This window comes from Callospermophilus lateralis, chromosome X, assembly GCF_048772815.1.
Source record: "Callospermophilus lateralis isolate mCalLat2 chromosome X, mCalLat2.hap1, whole genome shotgun sequence".
Classification (NCBI taxonomy): domain Eukaryota; kingdom Metazoa; phylum Chordata; class Mammalia; order Rodentia; family Sciuridae; genus Callospermophilus; species Callospermophilus lateralis.
The window spans coordinates 51,407,615-51,430,131 of NC_135325.1; the positions used below are offsets into that span (position 1 = coordinate 51,407,615).

The 22,517-nt window shown below is 49.5% G+C and overlaps 1 protein-coding gene across 6 annotated transcripts; it reads right to left on the bottom strand.

Annotated features, from left to right (window-relative positions):
* Positions 1 to 1,795: 1,795 nt before the first annotated feature.
* Nlgn3 (neuroligin 3) lies at positions 1,796 to 20,251 on the bottom strand. 6 transcript variants are annotated; one of them, XM_077106954.1, is made up of 7 exons: positions 19,795 to 20,251; positions 19,092 to 19,151; positions 15,182 to 15,241; positions 13,384 to 13,533; positions 6,685 to 6,870; positions 3,552 to 4,341; positions 1,796 to 2,639 (listed from the first exon to the last, which is right to left on the bottom strand). In XM_077106954.1, exons 1-7 carry the CDS (start codon positions 20,249 to 20,251, stop codon positions 1,796 to 1,798), a joined length of 2,547 nt encoding a protein of 848 aa, XP_076963069.1. The 6 variants fall into 6 exon arrangements, with proteins under 6 accessions (XP_076963069.1, XP_076963072.1, XP_076963073.1 ...); XM_077106957.1 differs by lacking the exon at positions 19,092 to 19,151 and adding an exon at positions 6,204 to 6,207 and having other exon boundaries at positions 3,552 to 4,360; positions 6,681 to 6,870; positions 19,795 to 20,051; XM_077106958.1 differs by lacking the exon at positions 15,182 to 15,241 and adding an exon at positions 6,204 to 6,207 and having other exon boundaries at positions 3,552 to 4,360; positions 6,681 to 6,870; positions 19,795 to 20,051.
* Positions 20,252 to 22,517: the final 2,266 nt, after the last annotated feature.

The following is a 22,517-nucleotide window of genomic DNA, read 5'->3' on the forward strand; positions in this document are numbered from 1 at the left end:
TGAATCTGTCCCCTGGAGTTGTCAGGGGGCTCACTGATCACAATCCTATAGAGAAATCATTCTCAGTACCCCAATGACTTCTCTAATTCTACTTCACAGAACAGGAAACAAGTATCCCTAGGGAAGGAGAAGGGACCTGCTCTGACGTCACTCAAGGCCAGGGAGTCCACATAGCTGATGCCGCACTGGATTTGGATACAAGAAAACTTTAGCATGTTAGAGGTCAAACCTCCTCCTAGCCCCCAGTCCAAGATGAGGGCAGGGTGGTAGCGCTGGTGGTGATGGCAGCAGAGAAGGAGGCGGAAGAACAGGAGGAGGAGGCGGTGGTAGCAGCAGCAGCAGTGGTGGTGGCACAGAGAAGGAAGGAAGTATTATTTTTGCTGTTTCATTAGGAGGCCCAAGGTGCTGAGAGGAGACTTCAGCTGCAAGAACCCAGAGTGCTGGGGGGCAGGGGAATGGGGACAGCAACCTGATTAAGATCAGAGAGGTCTTTGTGCAGGGGGCCAGCAGAGTGCAGCCCAGACTTGTATCAGCTTAAGGTACGGGAGGCTGATGGAGGCTGCCTGATTGCCTGATTTCTAGCCCGCAGGGGCACCCTGCTCCGAGGTCTGTTGGGGCAAGGCCTGTGCAAGGGAGGCAGGTTGGGAGTGCTAACTGGATTTTTTATTTTTATATCAAGACACTGTGTTTAAAATTTTTACAAAGGACAAACTCCATGGGTTTCCGTTAGTGTTTTAAGAACTTTTCTTTAAAAAAAAAAAAAAGCCAACAACAACAAAAAACACCGCCTTTTTGAAAGAGAAATGACAGACACAAAAGACTGTAAAGAAAATGGGGTGAATTTCTGATAGCATTTCCCCAAGGGCAGAGGCAGAACCCAGATTATATACCCGGGGGGTGGGGTGGGAAGGGGGTAATAATGACATGGCCTCCACAGTACCTTGTTTGCCAAACCTAGGGTCCCCTGGTCTAGCCAGGTCAATGCTGTTTGCCTTCAGGGGAAGCAGGTCACCCTGCAGGATCTGCATCCCTCCACAGGGACTCAGAAAAGGTTGGAGATCTCTCTTCAATGGCCCTCCAGCCCCATCCATCATTAGCCCCTTCCTCCATTCACACCATGGTTGTGCTCAAATCTGTTTCTTTCTTGGGAGTCCTGTTCCTTGGTCTGATTGTGTGAGCACTGGGGGTTCCAAAACCAGAAAGATCTGAGCCTGGAACCCTCCCTTCCAGAGCCTCTTAGCACTCATGGGTTGGAAAAGCATTTGTTCCAAAAATTTTAAAAAAAATCAACAAAAACAAGACCCAGAAAAAAGACCAAGTCTGGGGGAGGAAGAGCTACTCTGCTCTTTAAAGCTCCCAAGTCTGGAGTTGGTCGTTGGTGCAGTTCCAAGAGAGGCCAAAGGCGAGCACCAAGGGGGTGTCCAGCTGTTGCTTTCAGGCCCCCCAGGAGTGTCTGTGGTCAGGCTCAGGGAGCTGGCTTCAGCTGCTGTTTCATGGATCCTTGGTTTACCAAGGACTCATTTGTGTCCCCATTTGCAGGGTTTGTCCAGGTTTACTTCAGTATTTGTGTTTTTGTACATGCGGGTGCATGTCCACATCTGTCTATGTTTGTGCAGATGGGTCTGCTGTAGGGTGTGGGTGCGTGCGTATACATATGTATATATGTGTGTGTGTGTGTGTGTGTGTGTGTGTGTATGTGTGTGTGTGTGCGCGTGCGTGCGCACATGCACATGTGCATGTGTTTGTGGATCTGGAAGGGAGGGAGCTGGGAGATGAGCTGTGCTCTGGGTTGGAGCTATACCCGGGTAGTGGAATGTGAGTGGGGCAGCCCGGTACTGTTAAACCCTGCAGCAAAGGTGTTATAGGGGTGCAATGTCTGCAGCCCTACCAGGGAGTTGGGAATCATAGTGATGGTGTTGGGGGTCATGAGTGGGATGTCATCGGGGGAGCGCCGCAGGGTCAGGGTATAGTCGGGCAATGCAGTGAGGCGCAGTGTGTCATGGGGGGGACCAGCCTCACACTCATGGTGAGTGGGTCCAAGCTGTAATGCTGCCAGCTCCTCCTCAGGAGCAGCTCCCAATTCAGGGGCTCCAGCTCCCCTCTGGGGGCTAGGCTGCCTCAGAGGCTCCTGGCGCCGTTTGTCCTTCCGGTAGTAGAGGGCAGCAAAAGCCAAAACATTGAGGAACAGGAGGGAGGCCCCCACAGCGATGGTCACACTTAATTCAGTGGAGTAGTCTCGAGGGTTCTCCACCAGGAGAGGCCCGGCATCCTGGTCCCCGTTCCAGGACCCTTGGGCGTTCTCATTGCTGTAGGCAGGAGAGATGGCTGGCCGCTTGGTGCTCCAGGTCTTGCCGTTGGGCCTGCGGGTGATGTGGGAGCTGTGGGTGGTATCCGGGGGCGGCACTTTGGTGGTTGTGGATGTATAGTGGAACATGTCATGCAGGTTGTACAGGTGGGGCACCAGGTGTTTCCAAAAGGCAACCTTAGTGGCTCGGTAATGATCACGGACCCTTGGTTTCAGCCCGATGTGAAGGTAGAGCTGGTCTCGGGGATTGTATTTGGACCAGGCCACTTCCTCAAATCGGTTGGCCTTGGTGTGAATGAACTTGGTGTCCTGGGGGACCGGCTTGTTGGGATCCCTGAAACACCACATGGAAATCTGGGGTCACCACTCTACCTGGATAAGGAAGGGTCCAGTTTCCTTCTTCTCACACCTACCCCTAAACCTCTTCCTGAGTCCAAAATTTACCACCATTTCCATCTTTTTCAGGGTCCCTCCCTCTGTCTACTCCCCCTTTGCCCCAGGGCTTGAACTCCTTGTGCCCAAAATGGGCTTCAGAGAAACTGTCTCACTCTTCCCTGTGCTCATCTGCTAAGATCAGGCTATAGATATTTTGTCTTCTCTCGTACTATTCAGCATTTATTAATCTTTTCAGCTACCCACTTTTGTGAAGAGCCCTCTACAGGCTGTTAATTCTCTCTCTCATTCCCTCTCTCTCCCCTCCACCTCTCTCTTGAGACAGAGACTTACTAAGTTGCCAAGGCTGGCCTCAAACTTTATGATTCTCCTGCTTCAGCCTCCTGAGTACCTGGGATTACTGGCACATGACACTGTGCCTAGCTTTTACAGGTTCTTCATGAATGTATAAAAAGTAAAAAAATTATGGTCATTTCACACAGCCTCTGACTGGTTAACCTTGATTCCCACAATTCTGCCAGTAAGTTGCACTTCTGCTCAGTTGTGATGCTAACAGAGTTGTGAGTCTCAATACAATTTTTCCTTTATTGGTTCTGGGGATTGAACCCAGGGCCTTGGACATGCGAAGCTGGTGCTCTATCACTGAGCTACACCCCTGATCCCTTCAATAAAATTTTTGAAGGAAGGAAAATGGCTACAAAATCTCAAAAAGGGAGGAGGGAAGGGGAAGTGAAAGGGTTAACAAGCAAGACTTTGGGAATACTGAAGGAAGGGAGATGATGAAAGAAGTTAGATAGTGGAGCAGAAGGGAGTGCATGCTGAGATTCCAAAGGGAAAAAATTTTTCTCCTTACCCAGTCTTGGCAAAGTTGGTCCAATAGGTCATGACGACAGCACTGAGCATAACGTCATTCTTGGAGAAGTTGCAGGGGAAAAGGTCAGTGGGGCCTACCATAGGGACACCAAAAACGTAGGGTACTTCATCCCCATGTGCTGCATCTGACCAAGCAGGCTTCATGAGGCTCTGGCAGTGATGGTAGAAGGCGTAGAAATAGGTAGGTGAGCCATATCGGGCATGCAGATCAGCTGTCACCACAGAGGGCTCCACCCACTGGTGGTCAGTGAAGAGTGCCACCAGTGTTTTACGACGGGTCTCAGGGTTGTCACGGTCTGCCCAGTCTGTGTACATGAACTTGATGGTCTCCCGCAGGGTGTCCTTACCCTCAGGGTAACCATACAGATTGTCCACAAAGTTGGAGACAGAATAGTCAAAGTCAGTGCCAGAGACACCATCCTCAGGGTCCACCACCCCTTCTACAAACTTGAGACCCTCACCCTGGTTGACACCTAGCATGATGTCATAGTTGAGGAACTCGCCCTGTTCCATGAGGATTTCAGGGTCATCAGGAATGACATCACCATCAATTACAGGGCCAAAGGCCACGTGGTAGCGGGCGGGCTGGATGTCCTGCTCTACCAGCTCCTTGGCGCTCTTTTGCCGAAGACAGTCCACCATATCCACAGTGTCCAGTACATTACAACCCACTTTGTCTGCCAGCAGGCTGGTATACTTCACTGGTTGGTAGTTCACAGCCCAGCTGGACAGAGCAGAGCCACTTTGGATGATGGCCCTCTGGAAAAGCCCTACAGAAGATAGGTGGCACTAGGTTAGATCTACAGTGTCACACATGGCCATGAAACACCTTATTCCTTTATCACTGAAGCCACCCTATGGTTTGCATGGGCTAGAAGGGGAATAACTCTCTTAGTAGGGGATAAAGCGTTAGAACCAGACAAGGGATTACTGAGTCCCTTCCTTAATGGTTCCTGTCTGGTTGTTTCATTGCTTCCCGGCCCTGGTGAGGTGTTGGTAATTTGGGGGTTAAGGAAATGCCAGGAAAAATTAACCCCTTGGATCCCAAGCATCAGTCTCCTTATGCTCCCTCTCTTTATTGCTCCTTGTCTCTTCCTCTTGCTTCCTGCCCAGCTGGGCCCAGCTCTGTGCCAGCACACCACCAGGGAGCTGGCACTTGCACCACAAAGGGGTCTTTTTCAAGAGAGATGAGAAATGCAGGGGGGAGTGATCCCCACATTCTGGGGGTTTGGGGAAGGATCCCAAGGGCAAAGGCCTCGCTTGAGGTCTCAAAGTCTCCCAGGCATGCATTCTGCCAGTCTGTGGTATCCACAGAGACTTTCCTTTCACTGAAGCTACTGATGCTTCACCTCCAGATTTTCCCCAAGCTGAGAAGGAACCAGTCCCCCCAAACTCAAAAACAAGATGATCCTTTCCCCTCTAGGAAAAAAAAAGTTATCATTCTCCCCTGTCCCCAACATTCCCAAGGGAGAATTTGGCTCTCGGGCACAAAATTCCATTGCTCTAAGAGAAAAACAGTTTGCAAGGTCAGAAAAAAGAGGGAGAGAATATAAACTGTCACTTAAAGAGAGAACCTCATTTTTCCAAGATTATTTCTCTTTCTTCTTCCCTCCCTTCCTCCCTTCCTTTCTTCCTTCCTTTGGTGCTGAGGATGGAACCCAGGGTCTTGTATGCCAGGCAGGTGGTTTACAAAGGGGCTACATCCCTGCCCCCCATTCCCTGTTTTTAGAGATGCAGATTCTACTTTAGTCTTCCCTTACCAGGTAGTCTCTGGAGGGACACAGACAGACTGTTCTAGGACAGAGAAGGTGATTCTTCTGTCTCAGAGACAGGCTTTCCTCAAAGAGAGCCTGCAAATCTTCCTGTGAGAATACCACTAACTCATGGGGTCAATTTCAGTGAACAACAACAAAAAAAGTGTCCCCTCTCACAGATTTCCCTACTTTAGAGAAGGGAGTGTGTGTGTGTGTGTGTGTGTGTGTGTGTGTGTGTGTGTGTGTGTGAGAGAGAGAGAGAGAGAGAGAGAGAGAGAGAGAGAGAGAGAGTGAGAGTATGTGGTAGCCCTTTTTAATTAATTTATTTTTTTAATTTTGAGACAGGGTCTTGCTAAACTGTTGATGCTGGCTTCCAACTTGCGATTCTTCTGCCTCAGCCTTCTAAGTAGATGGGATGACACCTCTCGGAGGCAGGATATTCTCTATAGTCTAATGGTGGAGAGAACATTCCCTGCAGAGTGAAAAGGGGCCTATTCAACCCCTTGAAAGGGTTACTGGCAGAGGGACCCACCACCAGGACAGAGGGTAAAAATGAATGTCTCTTTTAGGTGGGTTGTACAACCTAGGAGGAGGTCTACAGTCCAATTATATACTGTCTCCCCTCAGAAGAAGCCAATCTTGCAGGTCAGGGATGTTAATTTTGTTTGTTTATTTATTTTTGCAGTTACTGTGGACTGAACCCCAGGGAGCTCTACCACGGAACTACAACCCTAGCCATTTTAATTTTTTATTTTGAGACAGGGTCTCTTTAATTTGCCCAAGCTGGTCTTGAACTTGTGATTTTCCTTCCTTAGGCCCCTGAATCTCTGGAATTACAGGCATGTGCCACAACACCCAGCGGGATTCTCACTTTGAACCCTCCTCCCCCTGCTCAAGAACATTTTCCCTCTTGTACAGACTTGTTCTTCAGAGAGAAAAACAGAAATGAGTGTTTCTTACACCTAGAAACTAATTTCCACCCTAGATCTTGATTCTGAAGTAGTGTGTCTTTACCATACTGAAAAACTTCCCCTGCCCCAAAGAACTATTGTCCTTTCAGAGAGAGGTATTGTATCCCCACTTTCCCACATCAGAAGGAACATCTTGCTCACTCAGGGTGTAAATGGGATTCTCTCCTGCCCTCCCTCACATTAGGAGAAATATTTCTTCCCCTAAAGAAAGATTTTTCTCTCTTCCACATCTCCTCAAAGGCATCTGGAGCTTGTGGAAGAGGGCTGGCTGCTTCCTCTGAGTGCTCCTGGGGCATGGATTTGGGCAATCTGAAGCCTGCAAAGCCTGGGACTCAGGATACTTAGCCAACATTTGGCTAGTCCATGTTTTGCCCCAAGAGCTACTCACCCTCAGAGTGATGTGACAGTGTGAGGAGGCTGACACAGGATGCACCGATGCCCGAGCCAAAGACGGTAATACGGCGGGGATCTCCTCCAAAGAAAGCAATATTCTCGCTCACCCAGCGGAGGGCCTGGATTTGGTCAAGGAGCCCATAGTTGCCCTTGGCAGCCTGATCTCCAGTGCTCAGGAAACCTAGATTCAACAAAGGGCATGAGGACAGTGAAGGCAGAGGGATGGAGAATTTGGATTATGATGGAAAGCAGAAGTTAGACAAAAGATCAACCTGCAGCTACATAGCTCTTTCTACCTTGCTAACATAAACCATCACTCCTTTCTGCAAGGTCCAGCATCATCAATACAGGAAAGGTGGGCTCCCTGATTCCCATCCATTATTCAGTGTGGAACAAAGGGTTGGGCCATTTAAAATGGCTGCCTCCTCCATGTAGCTCTACTGCAAGAACTGTAAAAGGCCAGAATTCAGCATCCTCCACCAGATATACTATCTGGAGACATGATTCTAACATCTGTTAAGATATAGGGAGCTAGGCATGGTGGTGCAGGCCTGTAATCCCAGTGACTCCAGAGGCTGAAGCAGGAGGATCACAAGTTTGAGGCTAGCCTCAGCAACTTGGCAAGGCCCTCAGCAAGATAGTGATACTCTGTCTCAAAATAAAAAAAAAAAAATAGGGCTGGGGTTGTGGCTCAGTGGTAGAGTGCTCACTTCGCAAGTGCGAGACCCTGAGTTTGATACTCAGCACCACATACAAATAAATAAATAATTAATAAACAAAAATAGAGCTGGGGATATTGCTCAGTGTTTAAGCAGCGCTGGTTTAATCCTCGGTACCAGAAAAAAATAGGAAATATAAAAATAAAAAGGACTGGGGATGTAGAAATATATACATCTGCAGTCCTTTTTATTTTGAGACAGGGTCTTACTAATTTGAGGAGGCTGGCCTTGAACTATATATATATATATATATATATATATATATATATATATATATATATATATATGAATGAAGGGGGTTTTAAAGTCAGATAGTCCTTGGTTTGAATCCTGACTCTGTCACATCCTAGCCATGTGGTCTTGGGCAAGTTATTTAAAATCTCTGGGCCATAGTTTCCCTTTCTGCAAAATGGGACTAAAATACCTTATGGGGCTGTAACAATGATTAAAATGAGCATAAGCCCAGCACATGGTAGAGCTACAGTTATTTCTTTCTCCTTTCCACTCTCTCTGAAGGAAGGGAAGATCCCCAAAGGCAACAATTCCTAAGCTCTCCTTGCTCTTCCTGTACAAATCAGTCCATTTCCACTTCTTTCCAGGGCCTTGGATGCCCCTCTTCCCCTTATTCTCAGGACACATCCTTATTTCCCTTCCTCTAAGATCTAGTGAATTGGAAACCTTGGGGGTGGGGCTCAGCTATCCGTGTTTTTCTTTTCTGCAGTACTGGGGATTGAATCTAGGGGTGGTAAACCACTGAACTACATCCCCAGCCTTTTTTATTTTGAGACAGGGTCTTACTAATTTGAGGAGGCTGGCCTTGAACTTGCCATCCTCCTGCCTCAGCCTCCTGAGTCACTGGAATTACACCCACCGCTCCTGGCCAGCAATCTGTGTTTTTAACTAGCTCCAGGTGATGCTAATGCCTTCTAAAGTCGCAAAGCCAGTGGCTTAGACCATCTTTTTCATCTAGTGGAGAAATGGGGAAGTCAGTGCTCTGCGTTACCACAGAAACAGGTCTTCCCGCCCACCCACTGGGATTTGCTGCTGAGGAGACATGTCACCATGGAGACTACCTTCCCACCCACCTGCTGGGATTTGCTGCCTCAGAGACTTGTTGCCATGGAGATTACCTTCCCGCCCACCTGCTGGCTATCCCACAGAGGATGTCCTATATTCCCCCCATCCTGCTTCCATTTTAGACTGATCCTGCTGCCTTGTTTCATCTCTTTTCCATGATTCCCAGGTCCCTTGGAAGGTCCTAGCTTCTCCTGCCCTAGGCTTTTGGAAGGTTCCTTTCCAGGTGGGTAATTACAGTGCTCCTCCACATAGAAACCCATACTTGGATCAGTATTTTTTTTTGACTCCGCAGATAAAAGCTCATTCACAGCTCCTGGAATCAACTTGGTGTAAGGCCATATTGGAGAAGGCGTCCAGAGCTCTCAGAGAGCTCTCTGGCAGTCTGGCAGTCCACGGGAAGAGGCTAATTTCAAATGGACTCAAGCAGGCATAAGACCTCATCACTGTCTCTCTCAAATCCTTCTGTGCCTAACTTCTACGAAAGAGCTCATCTTACCCTCTTCAAGTGTGTTATTAATTTATATTTGGTACGATTAAGTACATAAAGCACTTAGTTATTCCTTCAAGGACCTAGTCACAAATCCTGTTTTCAGCCCCAGGGTTCAGATGAGGAAAGGAGAAGGAATTAGGGGAAGGTTGAACAAGGATGAACTTGAGGAGTCCTTGTTCCTCCAGACAAGGGAACCAGCTTCTTGGGCTGGCCCATGAAGAAACTGATGCTGCTCCTGCACCCCTTAAAATCTATGCTGACCAAGACCCAACTCAGGTGCCCAAGCCCTGAGACCCTCTGATGTGCATTTGTTCATCTCCCTTTCCCCTAATCTCCCTCCCCGACATTCATTTTTCCTTTTCTCTCACTTAGGCAATAGCAGATTTGGCTTCAGCCCTCACCAAGCCATCATCTAACAAAATGTGTCAAGAATGTCTGTCCCAATCAGCAGGAAAAAGCCTGCAGTTGAATGTAGTAAATCTCTTTAATATGGACTGATTTTCTGGGTTAGGAACAAAGGTTTGAAAGCCTAGGTGGATGGTGTGACAACCCATCTCTGATTCCTTAAATCCCATGAGCCTCTGGATAAGGGGCATTGAAGTATGTGGATGGTGCCATGCCAATGATTCTTACTATAAGAAGAATCCTGCTTCAGGTACTATATCCAACAGGCTCAGGCAGTTGATATGGTGAACATGACTGACCTGAAGCACACAAAACCTGGTGATCTGGAAGAGCAGTCACATGCTGCTACTTCTCCAGGATCTCTCCCATCTATAGAAACCAAGAGAATGGAGGCTGAAGCAGCCAACTCTATGCACTGTCAGAATAAATCTGAGCCAGTCTCCCTGGGCCCAAGTTGATACTGCAGTACATGGTAAGTTTGTCAACAGAAGATGGGGGAATCTGGCAGACTGTGTCAAAGCTAGATATCTGTGTTACTCAAGGCTTGGTGTGTACTGGGTTCTCAGTTTGCCTGGAGGGTACCTGAGTAAGGATATAGAATTAAATTAATTCTGGAACCCAGAATAAAACTTGGCAAACCCCTGTTTCCTCAACCCCAGGAGAATCCGCATCCTATAACCTGCTGGAGTCCTTTTCTTTTGTTGGCCCCAAGCCCAGTTGGGGCTTCTCAAATAATAGCTATCCTTCTGTGCTGGAGGGAATCCAGGGACTAGACTATGACATTGTCAACATACATGAATCAGCCAAGATGTCTAGAGAACCACCTTAAAGTGAACCGTCTGTTTGGGCTCAGTGCTCAGGAGAAGCTGATGGGAGGGAGGGTGAATGAATGCATATAATTGGGGTCCAAAACTGGCCACCTGTTCTGTGGTGCTTTGGGAAACAAAGCAACAAAGCCTCAGCTACACAGCAAAATCCCCATGTGTCAGGGACAAACCCATGTACTACATCTGGTGCCAAGAGACAAAAACATCTTGCATGTACCCAGAATGCAATCAGTGACTTATTGATTATATTTGTGTTCCAGAACAGGGACTAAAAGGTACACAGGAAGTAGTGAGGGAACTTCTGACCAAATCTCAGTTTATAACTACTTATGAGTGTGGGGTAATATTATTTGGATCATCAACTGCTTAAGCCCAAGTAATAATATTCCTGCTCCCCCAGATGTGCTGCTCTGATTATCCCAGCGAGAGGAGGTTGTAAAGTAGGGGTTCTCAGCCTGAGTTTCACGGATGAGCTTTAAGGGGATCTGTGAAATTGTTTTTGTAAATGCGTGTGTTTCATTTTGGGGAGTTCATAGCTTTCATCAGAATCTCAGAAGAGCCCAAGACTCCCCAGAAGTTTAAGAACTTTTGATATAGAAGCTTAAGGATTAGAACAGCTGAAGGGTGATGAAGTAATCAGCAAATCAGGACATCATATAGAGTGCTCACCAATGACAACCTTCTGTGCAGCCCACAGCTCCCAACTGACACCGTGGAGACCTCATATCCTATTAAAATTCTGTCTCTTCTTAAATCTTATGAGCCTCTCCTCTGCCTCTTCTTTGTGTTGTCACCATCATAGTCACCATCATTCTTTTTTGTCTCCCCAGTCCTCTTCTTCTCTACCTCACTTGTCCCTCTTTCCCTCTCTTCCACACTCTTTCCCTCCATTCCTCGTTGGCCTGATAATTTACAACTGAAGTATATTCTTAGTATTCTCAGTACATTCCAATAAATCTTATAGAATGTAGCTTTGTGTTTTATAATTTTTAAAATCAGCTGAAATGAATATTTTCTATTACTCTAAGAAAAATTACTTTTAGCTATCAACTACCCTGTATGCATGTCTATATATCTGCATGTGATTATGTTTGTGCATTCATTACACTTTAGGAACTGTGCAGTCCTAGTGTACAGTCACCTTTACAGTATTATGACATTCAGATATCCTTTCTCTACAAGATAGAAGAACTTACAAGAGCCCTGCTATGGTGTCTGAGGCACTGCAGAAAGATAGAGGAGCATGGGCAGAACTATGAGATCCAAGTTCACCAGGCTGTGTGGAGACTAGGAGCATGCCCTGCATGCTCCACCTGGTCTCAGGAGCTGCTGAAGGGGAAACAGACTGCTTTTTTTAAGAGAATATAATTTCTCCACTCTGAGCTGAAAATAGGTATCCTACTATCGCACACAGGTAAGTCAACAGGAGATTGCCTTTCTATGCACACAACCACACAAAGAAGCAAAATGCAGCACCAGGACCTCTGGGGTTGGAACTGGCAAATCAATACAGTCAAGAGCAAATTAAAATAAGGTCCTCTTTCCCAGCTGGCCATGGAATAAGCCAGGCCTAACTGGTGGTTCAGTCTCCATCAGCCTAGGCCCTAATGGAACTTCTGAAAACACAAATCCTCCAGGTAAGAAGTTGGCTTTTTCATGCCACTACAGGGACATGGGGCCTGGGTGAGCATCTTAAAGGGAGAATGGCCCTGTGTGTGTCATTGGCCTCTCTGAGGCACTTGTTTCCCTTAAGACCTTGGCCACAGATAGGCATTGGTGGTCACCAAGGGTGATGCTGGGTAGAGGGTAGAAGAAATGTATATGTGGGGCATGTAAGTGTAGGAGGAAGCATGAATGTGTTTACAGGTAGATGTGTGTGTGTGTGTGTGTGTGTGTGTGTGTGTGTGTGTGTGTACAGATGCAGCTTTAGGTACATGGATGTGTGGGGGGTGAAGGAATAAATACACATGTATATATTGGGCATACATATATGTAGGACATGTGTGGGAAGAGTATGTATATGTGTGCATGCATACATATATGTGTGTGTATATATGTGTAGGGGATCTATGGGTGTGTGTATATATGGGGGAATATATGAATGTAGCTTATGGTATGTGTGTAAGATGTGGGAATAGGATATATATGGGGCAGAGAGAGAGTGTGTGTGTAGTATTTGTGAATATGTGGGTTTGGGCAGTTTGGACATATAGGTAAGGATTATATATGCATATTGGGAGGGAGAATATTAGTTTGTGTTTACATGGAGAAAGTGAGGGACAGATTTGTGTGTATGTGCAGTATGTGGGTGTGTGGAGTAGATAAAGTGGGATGTGTAGGAGGATATGAGTGTGTATGTATGTGTGTGTGTGGGTGGAAGGACTATTTATGAACATTTAATGTATATGGGGTTTGGGTGTTGATAAAAATGTGCAGGTTGTAGGTCTTTGTGTAAATATGGGGGTAGAGGAAAGTGTGAGTGTGGATAGATGTAGATGTGATAAGATATAGGGAGAAGTATTAGAAGAATGTGTGTGTTTGTGTGTGTGTATGGAATGTGAGAGAAACCTGTGTGGGTGTGGAGCATATAGAATGTGTGGGTATGTGTATATGTGTATGGAAGAGACTACACTTGGAGTATATATGTGGAGTGGCAGGAGAATATGTCGATAGGTGAGGGAGTCTATGATGTGGACATGGAGCTATATGCATGTGTGCTTTGTGGGTGAGAAATAACTATATGCATGGGGATAGGTGGAGGGTGGACATACAATGGTATATGACTCTATGGACATGGGGTAGAATAGAAGGAATATCTCTCTATATATAGGATCTTTAGGAACGTAGGGCTGGGTGGGTAAGGAACAGGACACTAGCGAATAAATAGACCCTACAAAATAGCCAAGTTAAAGTCTGGGTGCAGAGACCTGGCTTGGAATCTAAGAGAAGGGATGAATTTGAACTGCAATTCCAGTGGCTTCTAAATATTCCAAGAAAGGGCCTGGGGATATGTGGAAGCCCCCAGAACTTAGATAGGGGTTATGGGATAACAACATTTTGACTATGATCATTACGCCAGCTAGAGAATCAAGGCAGCCTGTTTTGAGTTCTCTGGCATTCTTCCCTCCCTCTCTGAGATGCCAGTCTTCCTTCTAGGCACCTGGCAGGGAACATACCTAGTACCCCAACTCGATAGTTGAGGGTGATGACGATGACGTTGCCATAACTGGCAAGGACGCTGCCATCAATCATGTTGCCAGTCCCTTCCATGTAAGAGCCTCCGTGGATGTAGACCATGACAGGCTTAGCACCACTGTCCCGAATATCTGCAAGGAGAAGGGGTGAGACACAGGCTGGGTAGGTTGCCCTTCCTCCCCCACCCCCGCCAGCCCTGGGGGGGTGCGGGCAGCAAAGCTATCCCAGGTGCCAGGACACCACTGCCATCTCTGAGGGCAGGACTCATGGGGGCTGCTTATCCCGGACCTCAAGAATTGGTCAGAGATATTTGAACTTCAGAGATGTTTTGAGAGACTTGGATTTCAAGTGCCTCCCAACTGAAGATAGCCAGATACTTCTAGGCCTAGGTCAGCCATGGCTGGGCTCTGGGGGTGGGGAGGCAGCAGGAAGAGGGAGGACTGGTCTTAGCTGCATTAGGTGAGTCCCTGCCCTGGGCACCCAGGAGTCCTGGGACCTGACATGGCTTTAGAGAGCAGGGGCTGGGGAGCCCTGAAACCCCCAAGACTAGACCATTTACATGGAAAAACGGCCATTGGCAGCAGCTGGCCCCCCAGTGCAGACAGAGACAAGAGGGGTGGGAATAAGGGGTGGCACAGGGAGAGAACAAGGAAGGATGTGGGGAAAGGGGAGTGAATAGCAGAGATAGGGTTGGGGGAACCTTATTGACATGGTTTCTCAGCCACGTGCCCATTTACCCCATTCTTCCCAGGCAGACTTAACCAGAAATACTGGGGTTAGGGCAGAACTGAGAGAGCCTGCTCCCAGTCAGCAATAAGATGAAGATGAAGCCTCCCCAGAGGCCATTCAATGAGGGCCCAGCAAGTGGCTGCTCCCAATCCCAGGCAACATGGCGTTGGGGCTGGGGCAGTCAAGAGAAGTTTCCAGGCCTGATCACCTTTGCCTGAAACCTGTCAGTCGGTGAGCTGGACCAACACTCTGCCACACAAACAGCCCTACCCATCACCAGTGGGCCCTCCTGAGCTGTCTGGCCCCTCCAGGGGTGAAGGGGCAGGACGAGGGCATGGAGGTAGAGGGGAATGCTCTGCTGCAAAACGAACGAATCTGTTACCCCAAGGAGGCAGGCTGTGCCGATCATCAGCCAAGGAGCTTGTGCCATCTACTGACAGCTGTGGTGTCCTGGCCTCAGCCTGGCATGTTAATCCACATCTTTTTTGTTCTGTCCTGAACCTACTGCAGCCCGTAACCCTGTGATCATCATCTCTCTCTTTCTGGGACAATACTGAGGAGGTTCTAGCCCATTTGCTTGTCACTATTTTACTTCTCAGAGTGCTGACTGGCTGGGCCCCTGTCCCGGGAGCCAGGCTCCCTCTAAGGTACAGGAGTCTTCTCCACGAAACATCAGTTCCTCAGCATTCATTTTCCTTGGTTCCCTCTCGCCACCCTCCCCAGGTCCCACTTGTTCTCCACTCTCCCTGCTGCTCAGTAGGGGCAGGTGCCCATGAACTATAGAAGATAGGGGAGGGTATGGGGCTGGGGTGAGGAAGATGCCCTCCCCATGGCTCTGCCTGTGGTCCCCTGCTCCTGCCAGCCATGTCCATCACCCCGGAACTCCCAGTGACCCATGAGGCCAAAGACGGAGGAACAGCTTGACGGCCTCATACAGGAACAGAAACACACCAACAGACGGACAGACAGACAGACGGGGCTTCTCCCCATTGAGAAGGGGAGGGGCTCTGTGCCATGCACCAGCCGCCGCGCCCTGCAGCCCCCAAATACCTTCATCTTCATCCCCGTCATTATCCGCTAAGTCCTCGCCCTGTTTCTTAGCGCCGGATCCTGGGGACCAGACACGGGGAGACACAACAGCACAGAACAGAGAACAAAACAGAGAGAGAATTCAAAAACAGCATGACTGCAGTGTGGCCCAGCAAGCCAGCTCTGGGCCTGGGCCCAGGACAGGCAGGAGGGATGGCAAGAACTGAGGGAATGGGTGGGCTGAGGCCCAGACCTTTATTAGGATGATGGTGTTGCAGGCCTCTGCTGTGCTGGCCTCCCTGCACCTCCCTGCCCCACCTCCCTGTCCCCAACAGCCCCTCTCAACCAACCCCTTCCCAGTTTGGAAGGAGGTAGCAGCAGGTGGGCCAGGGCACAAAGCCAGAGACCCACTCAGGGGAAGGATTCATTCTGGGTGGAAGGGGCTGTGCATGTGTACACAGGCAGGTGGAGCTGGAGAGCAGGGGCAGGTATTGAAGATGAAGGGTGACACTGCCAGCACGTGTGAATATCCATGGGAGGTATTTAGGGCAGAGATGTGTTCCAGGAACCCCAGGCCTGAGCTTCTGGGACCCAGTGGGCAGGCTCAAACTGGGCCTCAGCTGACCCTAATTCCCACAGGAGAAAATGGGAGATGGAACTTTCCCTCTGGCATTGTTCATTGGGGCCTCCTGCTATGGTTAATGGCAAGTGGGGTGCCTGCCCACAGGAACCAGTCTTGAGAGCAGCAAGCATTGCTCTGAGATGTAGAAAGAGCCAGAGGGCAGGGAGGGAAGGAAGAAATGGGGAAAAGCAGAAAAAGATGATGAGAGAGAGAAGAGAAGAGAAACAAAGAGATAGGAATAATGGTAATTAGTTCCTACCATCTACTAAATATTTACCATGTGCCAGACACTCTACTTCTGCCATATTGTTTGATCCTTACTCCCCAATGAGGTAGGTACTATTCCTTATTCCTGTTTCACTGATGGGGAAACTGAGGTTCAGAGAGGTAAAGTGACTTGCTCAAGATCACACAGCTAGGAAGTGCTAGAGGTGAAATTCAAACCAAAGTCTGCTTGACTCCAAAGTCCATGGTCTTTCCACTGCACCATGCCACCTTTAGGGGATGGGGTAAAGTGAAGGGAAGAACAGATGAGAAAGGAGGCGGAGCACAGAGGGAAGGGGAGAAGAAGGGAGAAAAGAAGAGACTAGAGGGCAGACATTTAGGACCTGGGGGTAAGCTGGTACCAATTCTTCCTGTTCTAAGGAGACTAGAAGTGAATCTCAGAATGACTGTGGAGAGAGAGATCTCCTGCCTGGATGCTGATCAGTGTGTGGAAATCGAGCTAATTCTGCTGGCATCCTAGGGTTTACCCTCTTGCATATCTTACAACAGATACTCTCAGCCTAGAGGAAGCGAATAGCCCTCTTTCTCAGCTGCTCTGGGCTCTGGTGACTGGATTTCCTTATAGCTATTAATCAAAACAGGAACTGCCCTCATACTACAAAATGGCTTTTCAACTAGGGCAAGAGCCCAGCCCTAGGGTAGAAACTGCCTCCAGCTTCCTAAACTTCCAATGGCACCTATGGTCTTATGTTAGCTCAGCACCTGCCAGTGCTTCCCTCAGAAACCTGATGGGACATGGTCATCAATCATCACCCACACAGAAGACAGCCCATCAAACTAAAAGGGATCACTTATCCCTAGACATCAATTCCCTGCAACTTGATGGGGTGGGTGAGTGGGGCATGTCTTCCCCAGGAAACCCTTCCCTTCTCATCCATTGTCCCTGGTTTAAAAGATGCTGTCCCTTCTGCACACTTCTGTATTGCTCCATTGTCCCAGTCTCCTTCACACAGACACTTTTGCTCCTTCAACTTGGCCCTTGCTGAACAATTCCTTGCTGCCACGGTCCTCACCAGGCACCATTCCCAGATGCTGTACAGCTGCAGGATCCCACCCAGGCCGCTTCACCTAACTTATGCACATCATGATGACCTCTGGGTATGGGTCTCCCTGAAGAGGCAAGGCTTGGAACTGTTCCAAATGGCCAACAGGCCCTGGAGAAGTCTCATTTGAACAGCTAAATGACCAAATTGCCCACTTCCCAGTCTAGCCTATGGGGCTTGGGGAAACCCACTGAGTTTTCTATATCAGGCTAGGAACTTCTTCAGGGCAGTAATTAGGTCTTTAGTCTTCAAAATCTCTCCTCTACCTCACATCACTCCATACCCTAACAGCACGTAGCACATGGCTTTGCCTCTCATCCACAATGGCCACTGGTAAATGTATTGAGTGGGGATTTCCAGTCAGCTCTCTGGCCAGTCTCAGGGCTAGACTGAAAAACCCTGGGTGCTTACTGGAGTCCTGGAGAGATCATTCTTCCTAAGAAATGGTCCATGTTAATGTCATCTCTTCTCCTCACCAGATCCCACCATATAATTTATAGGAGCAGGTTCAAGAGACCCTCTTCCTGAATTCATTTAGAGACTAATGGAATGTTAAGGTCAGAATGGTCTCCTTTCACCTTCAGCTGTGGTTCTGAAGAACAGAGGTTCTTAGAGGAAAAGACTTGCCTGTGGTCTTACTGTGAGTTGGCAGCAGAGCTGGGACTCAGTCAGGTTTTGTGCTTCCCAGACCTTTTCTATAGCACCATAATGCTTCTGCATTTGTGTGAAAAATACTGATGTATTACCTACTATTTGTGAGGTCCTGGGTTAGATGTGGAGAGGTGGGAAAACACTATCCTTTAGGTATTGTGTCTCACTCCATGCTCCAGTGTGCATCAGAAGTACTCAGGGCACATGTTCAACATGTAGATTCCCAGAAATTCTTATGCAATAGGGAACATCCCACCCCAGAAATCTTGATGATTTCATTCTGAGAAACCCTGCTCTATGATATCAAAAGAAAATGAACTCCAAGCTTGCCAAAGGGATATAGGGATGAGGTTGTGATTGTCCTCCTGTTCCTTTGGCTTTACTGTTTCTGAATTGGCCCAAATCAGGTCACATCTCTCTTTTTTTTCAGAGTTGGGGAGGTGGAAAGGACCAGATGCGAGTTGCCTCCTTGAACTACAGTGGAAAGAACACGCCCTGAGGGTCAGAGACCCAAGTTTTGGTCCCAGCTCTGCCACAGACCAGCAACGGGGGCCTCCAGCAGAAGCAAGTCACTCCCCTGGGCCTGTTTCCTCATCTGGAAAATTGGAATACTAATTCCTGCCTTCTTTGCTTCCTAATATGTAGGGAGAATTTTATGAGATTAAATATGAGAGCACTTTGTGGAAAACATAAAGTGGTATTTGAATAGGCAGAGAGAAATTTCTCTGAGCAAGAGGGTAAATTTACAGTCTGTCTCCCTTACAATCCATAGTGCCCAGACACCCCCCAAGTTCTGCCACCACAGCAGCCTGGGTCTCTCAACTAGGTTCTGACCGGAGTGGTAAGGCAGGGGCCTGGGGTGTGTGTGAAAGGAATAACTAAATCTAAGTATACATGTTTGGTCTAAGCTTCAGGTGGGAAGAGTTGAGCCCAGACTTTCAACCCAGAACAAAGCACTGGAGGGATATTCTTGTGGCTCCACTCCCTGAGGATGGGGAATCCTCTGGCTCCATCTTGGCTGCCTAGAGTTTCTCTTGAGGTGTCACCAAGAGAGCCACTAGCTCTGTCTTTGGCACACACTTTATACTGGAATTTGGAGCTGGGAAGACTGGAAGCAATGGGGTCGCTTCTTCTGCTCTGAACCTGTCTAAGGCCACCAAATCCTCCCTGCAAAGCAGCCAGGACCCTCGGATGAGGTGGACCTTATGCCTGCTCACCACCCCCTGAGCCTGGGCTACTTGAAAGAAGGCAGGGTCCTCAGGGGCAAGGGTAGGTGGGCAGGCAGCCCTCCCTCTCTCTCTCTCTCCCTCCCCGCCGGCTCGCTACCTACCTCCTTTCCTACATATTTTCTTGTTGGGCTTTCGGGCGCATTCCTTGGAAATCCGCTTTACTGTAAAATGAATAAAAAACTAAAAAATAACAGGAGGCCTCTGCCCAGGGGCATGCACCCCCCACCCCCCCCAGGCCCCAAGAGCTGAGCTGCTCTGCAGGCGGCACATGGCAGAGAGCCTGTCCCACCATCTCCTTGTTTCTGTCACTTACCTTAGTGTGACCCCCGCGGGAGGAGGCATCAGCTAGTGAAAGAGGAGGCACCTAAGCATTGCCCACCAGGCTTGCCCCCCGCCCCCCACACACACCCAGCTCCCTTGGCCACACACACCTACCACCTTTAGAAGCAGGTGGAATGGCAGCAGGGGGGCCTGGTGGAGCCAGCATCCTCCCGCGGGCAGCTGCCAGCAGTGACCCATACTCCCCCAGGGAACCCCCATCCAGCACTGGACCTAGACCTGTCAAAGCTCTCAGGCCTGGCCAGGCCCCTCCTGGCAACAGTGTCACTCACACATGGGAGCTCGGACAATGCTGGGGAGGGAAGAACAGGGAGGGGGAAGGGGGAGGCCAAGCAGAATGATGGTTAGAAGCATTTTCACAGACAGACAGACGCATGCTGCAGGGCACACAATCACATGCAAGCCACAAACACAATAGGGCAGGCGGGAGGCAGGGAGGGCACAGTGCCTGGCCACAGCACTCACCATCCTCCGTGGGCACATAGACGTTCAGATATAGGCAGTCTTCGTTGGGCTCCTGGATGTAAGTAGCGACGATATCCAAGTTGGCAGTGAACCAGACGGGCAGCATGACTTCGGGCACAGCTGTATGGATGTTCTGGGGGCACACTGGGGGAAAGTGTGTGGCGTTCCGGATGCCCGACCAGGACGGGGGTGGTTCAGGGGGCAGGAAACGTTTCTCGCCGATCGGGGGAGCTGCGTAGGGCACCCCCAGGTATTGGTCCACAGGCCCCAGGATCTCACTGGGCAATGGCACCCGGGCACCCCTTAGCTTCCCAAAGTGAGTATTGACTGTGGGTGCTGGGGCCTGGGTACTGGCCCTCAGCACCAAACTGAGGAACCACAGGGTGAGGCACAGGCTCCGGCCAACTGCGGGCGTGGGGCTCAGGGGCAGCGAGGGCAGGCCAAGCCGCAGCCACATGTTCCGGGCAGGGGGACTGGCAGGAGAGGCAGACTCCAGGGTCACAGCATCAGCCCAATAGGCAGCCCCTTCATGGCCACACTGACTTGAACCTCAAAACTGTGCTCTCGAGGGACACCTACAGGTGCCCGGCAACGTGGAGAGCTGGTCGTCCAAGCACCACCGCTTCAGAAAGGGGACTTCCTCAGGGCCAGACAGGCCTGTGGAAAGAGGGAAGCACATGTCATCCAAGATGCCTGGGAGGGCTACCGAGGAGTCCTGCTGGGCTTGGCCTATTCTCCTACAGTTAAGAGGGGTTTCACATGCCCAGGTTTCCAGGAACTCAGGTTTCCAGTGGATCAGTAGGTGATCCATTGCCGGTCAAAACCATTCTATGTGCTGGGCCACGATTGGGAAATCCAAAGGGTGACAATTGTTGTCAGAGTGACAATTGTTGCCATTATAAGTTCATAGTCCCCAACTTCAACTCCACAGCCAATGGAGATCATCGAGGTCAGCTGGAGTCAAAGTAGCAGGTGGTGGCAGGGGGTGGGAAGAGCTGGAAATAGATCTTGGATCTCTGGGCATGCTGTGTGAATATGGAGCTGTCTAGCCCCTGGGACCCAGTAATCCCACACAGGAACCTCCCCATTAGGACAGGGTAGGATTGTTCATCTCACTCCAAGTCAATAAGGCAGAAAACTGAAAAGCAGAAGATAGGCAGAGTCGCACAGAGAGATCCCCAAACCCTCAGGCAGGGCAGAGGGCACTGATGGCCATTCACCTGGGTCCCCAGACCCTACCATACCCATCACTGCTCCCAAATCCCTAAGCCTTGGTCTTTTCTGCTGGCTATCTCTTAATTCACACTGAATGCCAGAACCCAGGGCAGGAACCTGTCTGTCTAGCATGCTAGGCATTGTCAATACTAGTCCAGTGTAAAATAAACAACAGAGTGTGGGGACACACACTCAGAGATTCATAGAAATAAACCCACAAAGACTCAAAGAGGGAGTAAGAGAAGCCAAGCCAGGATCACAGACACTGCAATATTCACTCACAGAGACATACATTCCAAAGCCCACAGAGATCCCCTCATATAGTTCCACATTCCGAGACAGTTGTGCCTCACACAGCCAGAGCCTCACATAGTGATACATTCAGAGACACACACAGAGACCTACTGAAATATAATCACACATACCCGCATAGGTAAATATCCAGACACACGCAGCATAATGGTGACACATAGGTGGAGACAGAAACAGAAATAGCAACCCGCCCAGACACAGGCCTTCTGACACAGTTACACAGTCAACACATATACACAGGCACACACAGATGCTCCAGCATGGGCACACACGCACCCACGCACATGCTCATGCACGCACACACACCACAGGCACATTTAGTTTTTCCCCATTCTCCCGCCTTCCGAGATTGCAGGCCTGCTCCTTTAAGAAGTGACTGAAGGGGTGGGGGAGGGAGATTGGGAACGCCCGGCCATCGGCTGCCACCACGAGAGGGGAATGAGAATGTGTGTGTGTGTGTGTGTGTGTGTGTGTGTGTGAGAGAGAGAGAGAGAGAGAGAGAGAGAGAGGGGAAAAAGGAGGTGGGAGGGCGGGTAAAGTGACTGAAGGGTGGGGGCTCAGAGGAAATGGGGAGCAAAGTATGGGGGGGAAATCCCAGACACTGCCCAGAATGCACCCTGGTGGAGAGGAGGAGGGGAAGGGGAAGGAAGGGGTAGGAGTAGGGAGGTGGGGCAGGAGGGAGTGGGTGGGTGTGTATATGGGGGGGAATAGTCCGCAGCTGAGTTCACACAATCCCCCCATTCACCGTCTCCATGGCAACTCCGGGGCACAGACCGCTCATTCACACGGCTTCCCCGCCAGCAACCCCCCCCATTAACCCCCTCGGTGCTGCCCCCACCTCATGAAATCCATTAACCCTTTCAGGATGCCTCCCTCTCCAGTAACCCTTCGGCGCCAAATGCCAAATTCCCCTTTGAGTCAATTTCCTGCAGCCCCTCCCCCGTGAACACCTAGACAAACCAACCGACCCCCAAATGCCCTCTGTACCCTAGGACCCACTGTGAGTTCCCAAGGCCAAGATCTCCATCCTGGTCCAACTTGCAATTTGGTAAAAGGGAAAGGGAGGCAGCAATGCCAGGGATGAGAATGGCATCTGGGGGCACTTTGGGGGCTGGAGCGGTATTGGGCGAGGGGCATTGTGCAGGAATGGACCAGTATTGAGAACTGCAGTATTGGGGGCTACGCGGCTTTGGAAT

Excerpts from the sequence above, each read along its gene's own strand:
- Nlgn3 (XM_077106954.1), bottom strand. The coding sequence starts at position 20,251 with ATGTGGCTGCGGCTTGGCCTGCCCTCGCTGCCCCTGAGCCCCACGCCC. Across the intron at positions 13,534-15,181 it reads TGACGGGGATGAAGATGAAG|ATATTCGGGACAGTGGTGCT; the intron begins GTATTTGGGGGC and ends TTCTCCTTGCAG. Across the intron at positions 4,342-6,684 it reads ACTGTCACATCACTCTGAGG|GGCTTTTCCAGAGGGCCATC; the intron begins GTGAGTAGCTCT and ends TATCTTCTGTAG.